This window comes from Temnothorax nylanderi, unplaced genomic scaffold (assembly GCF_030848795.1).
Source record: "Temnothorax nylanderi isolate EJ_2023f unplaced genomic scaffold, tnyl_v1.0 TNYL_tig0952_pilon, whole genome shotgun sequence".
Classification (NCBI taxonomy): domain Eukaryota; kingdom Metazoa; phylum Arthropoda; class Insecta; order Hymenoptera; family Formicidae; genus Temnothorax; species Temnothorax nylanderi.
In genome coordinates, this window is record NW_027250014.1 from 14,515 (window position 1) to 17,186 (window position 2,672).

Below are 2,672 nucleotides of genomic sequence, written 5' to 3' on the forward strand. Positions count from 1 at the left end.
CGCAGTTTTCGGGAAAACGATGGAGAATGTACGCAATCACGTCGATGTAAAGTTACTGACGAAGTGGGACGGACGATACGGCGCGGAGGCAATGATCGCGCGACCGAATTTCCACAGCAGGAGCGTGTTTTCGGAAAATCTGGTAGCCGTCGAACTGCGCAAACTCGAGGTGAAATTCGACAAACCGATCTACGTCGGCATGTGCATTCTCGACCTGTCGAAGGTGTGCCTATACGAATTTCACCACGAGTACATGTCTCCCCTGTACCGCGACTCGTGTAGAATCATGTATACCGACACGGACAGTTTGATTTATCATATCGAGTGCGACGACGCGTACGAGACGATGAAACGTGATATAGCCAGGTTCGACACGAGTGATTACGCGGTAGATAACGCTTATGGTATGCCTCTCGTGAATAAAAAAGTGCCGGGCCTGATGAAGGACGAAAACAACGGTGCCATTATGACCGAATTCGTTGGACTTAGGGCGAAAATGTACGCCTTACGAGTCGATGGCAAGAAAGACACTAAAAAAGCGAAAGGTGTCAAAAGCAACGTCATCGCGCGCACCATCACGTTCGACGACTACACGCGGTGTCTGAACGATGAGATCGAAATGACTCGACCGCAGTCGTGCATAAGATCGAAAATGCACGAAGTGTACACTATCAGCGAGACGAAAATCGCTCTGAGTCCGTACGACGATAAGCGATATATCGTGCCGGATTCGACAGATACGTTGCCGTGGGGACATTACCGAATATAACGTAATGTATACACGTATGTAATGTATGTAATTTAATGTATGCAATGTATGTAATATAATGTATGTATATATGTATGCAATGTATATAGTATAATTTATGTATGTATATATGTAGGTCCGGAAGTATGTTCCGGGACTTTTATTGTTTATATCGGTATATTCCGGGACATTTGGCAGTTTCCAGGACTGTCCTGGAAAAAATTCATGTCTTACGGCAATTTTCGGGACAGTTTTTTGAATCTGATTACATATATATGCGTATATTCCAGGACTGTACATTTCAAAAAACGTAAACAGTCCCGGAACATACCTCTGGACCTACATATATATGTACGTATGTAATGTATACAATGTATGTACATATGTATGTAATGTATGTAGTAGTATAACATATAAATGTAATGTATGTATGTATATATGTATGTATATATGTAATGTATGTAGTAGTATAACATATAAATGTAATGTATGTATGTATGTATGTATGTATGTATGTATTGTATGTATGTATGTATGTATGTATGTAACGTAATATAATGTAGTAGTATAACATACAAATGTATGTATGTATGTATGTATGCATGTATGTATGTATGTATGTATGTATGTAATTAACGTATGTATTATATTAATGGAAGGATATTAATAAAGATATCGTACATGTATTTAGCATTTAATATTTTTTATTATATACTTTATATGTATTACATATTTCAAACACTTTACATGTATCATTTTTTATATTAAGAATAAAATACAGTTTGCACGAATCAAATGACATTGTCCTTGCGTATCCACGAGTTGTGCGATCCATCGAATCCCAGCTATTTCACGTGAACCTCGTCGCCCCTCCATTTGGAAGATGTTTACGCTCAATGGAAATTACAAGTGGGTCGACGCCTTGCCGCGACTCGTGTCGGATTACAACGCGCGCAAGCATCGAACGATCGGCATGCGACCCGTCGACGTTACCCCCGCGATCGCCGAAAGACTCTTGGCTACGGTGTACAGCGCGATAAAGATCGCGAGCCCGGCAAAGTTCAAAACGGGCGACTCGGTACGCGTCAGCAAATACAAGACAATTTTCGAAAAGGGTTACACGCCGAATTGGACCACCGAGGTGTTTAAGATCCGTAGAGTGCAGCATACCAATCCCGTAACCTACCTACTCGAGGACTATCGTGGAAAATCCGTCGCTGGAGCGTTCTACGAGCATGAGTTGCATCGCGCGACGTATCCTGACGTGTATCTCGTGGAGAAAGTACTGCGCAGGAGGGGCGACGAAGTTTACGTAAAATGGCTGGGATTCGATGGATCGCACAACTCGTGGATACGCAAGGACAATGTCATTTGATTCGTGCAAACTCTATTTTATTCTTAATATAAAAAATGATACATGTAAAGTGTTTGAAATATGTAATACATATAAAGTATATAATAAAAAATATTAAATGCTAAATACATGTACGATATCTTTATTAATATCCTTCCATTAATATAATACATACGGTAATTACATACATACATACATGCATACATACATACATACATTTGTATGTTATACTACTACATTATATTACGTTACATACATACATACATACATACATACATACATACATACATACATACATACATACATACATACATACATACATACATTACATTTATATGTATACTACTACATACATTACATATATACATACATATATACATACATACATTACATTTATATGTTATACTACTACATACATTACATACATATGTACATACATTGTATACATTACATACGTACATATATACATACATAAATTATACTATATACATTGCATACATATATACATACATTATATTACATACATTGCATACATTAAATTACATACATTACATACGTGTATACATTACG

At 37.8% G+C, this 2,672-nt stretch overlaps 1 protein-coding gene across 1 annotated transcript; it reads left to right on the forward strand.

Annotated features, from left to right (window-relative positions):
• LOC139786080 (uncharacterized) lies at positions 1-769 on the forward strand. Its single transcript, XM_071725241.1, has one exon. The coding sequence runs from the start codon at positions 20-22 to the stop codon at positions 767-769; it is 750 nt and encodes a 249-aa protein (XP_071581342.1). The 5' UTR covers positions 1-19.
• Positions 770-2,672: the final 1,903 nt, after the last annotated feature.

Coding starts and splice junctions, on each gene's coding strand:
- LOC139786080 (XM_071725241.1), top strand. CDS start 20: ATGGAGAATGTACGCAATCACGTCGATGTAAAGTTACTGACGAAGTGG.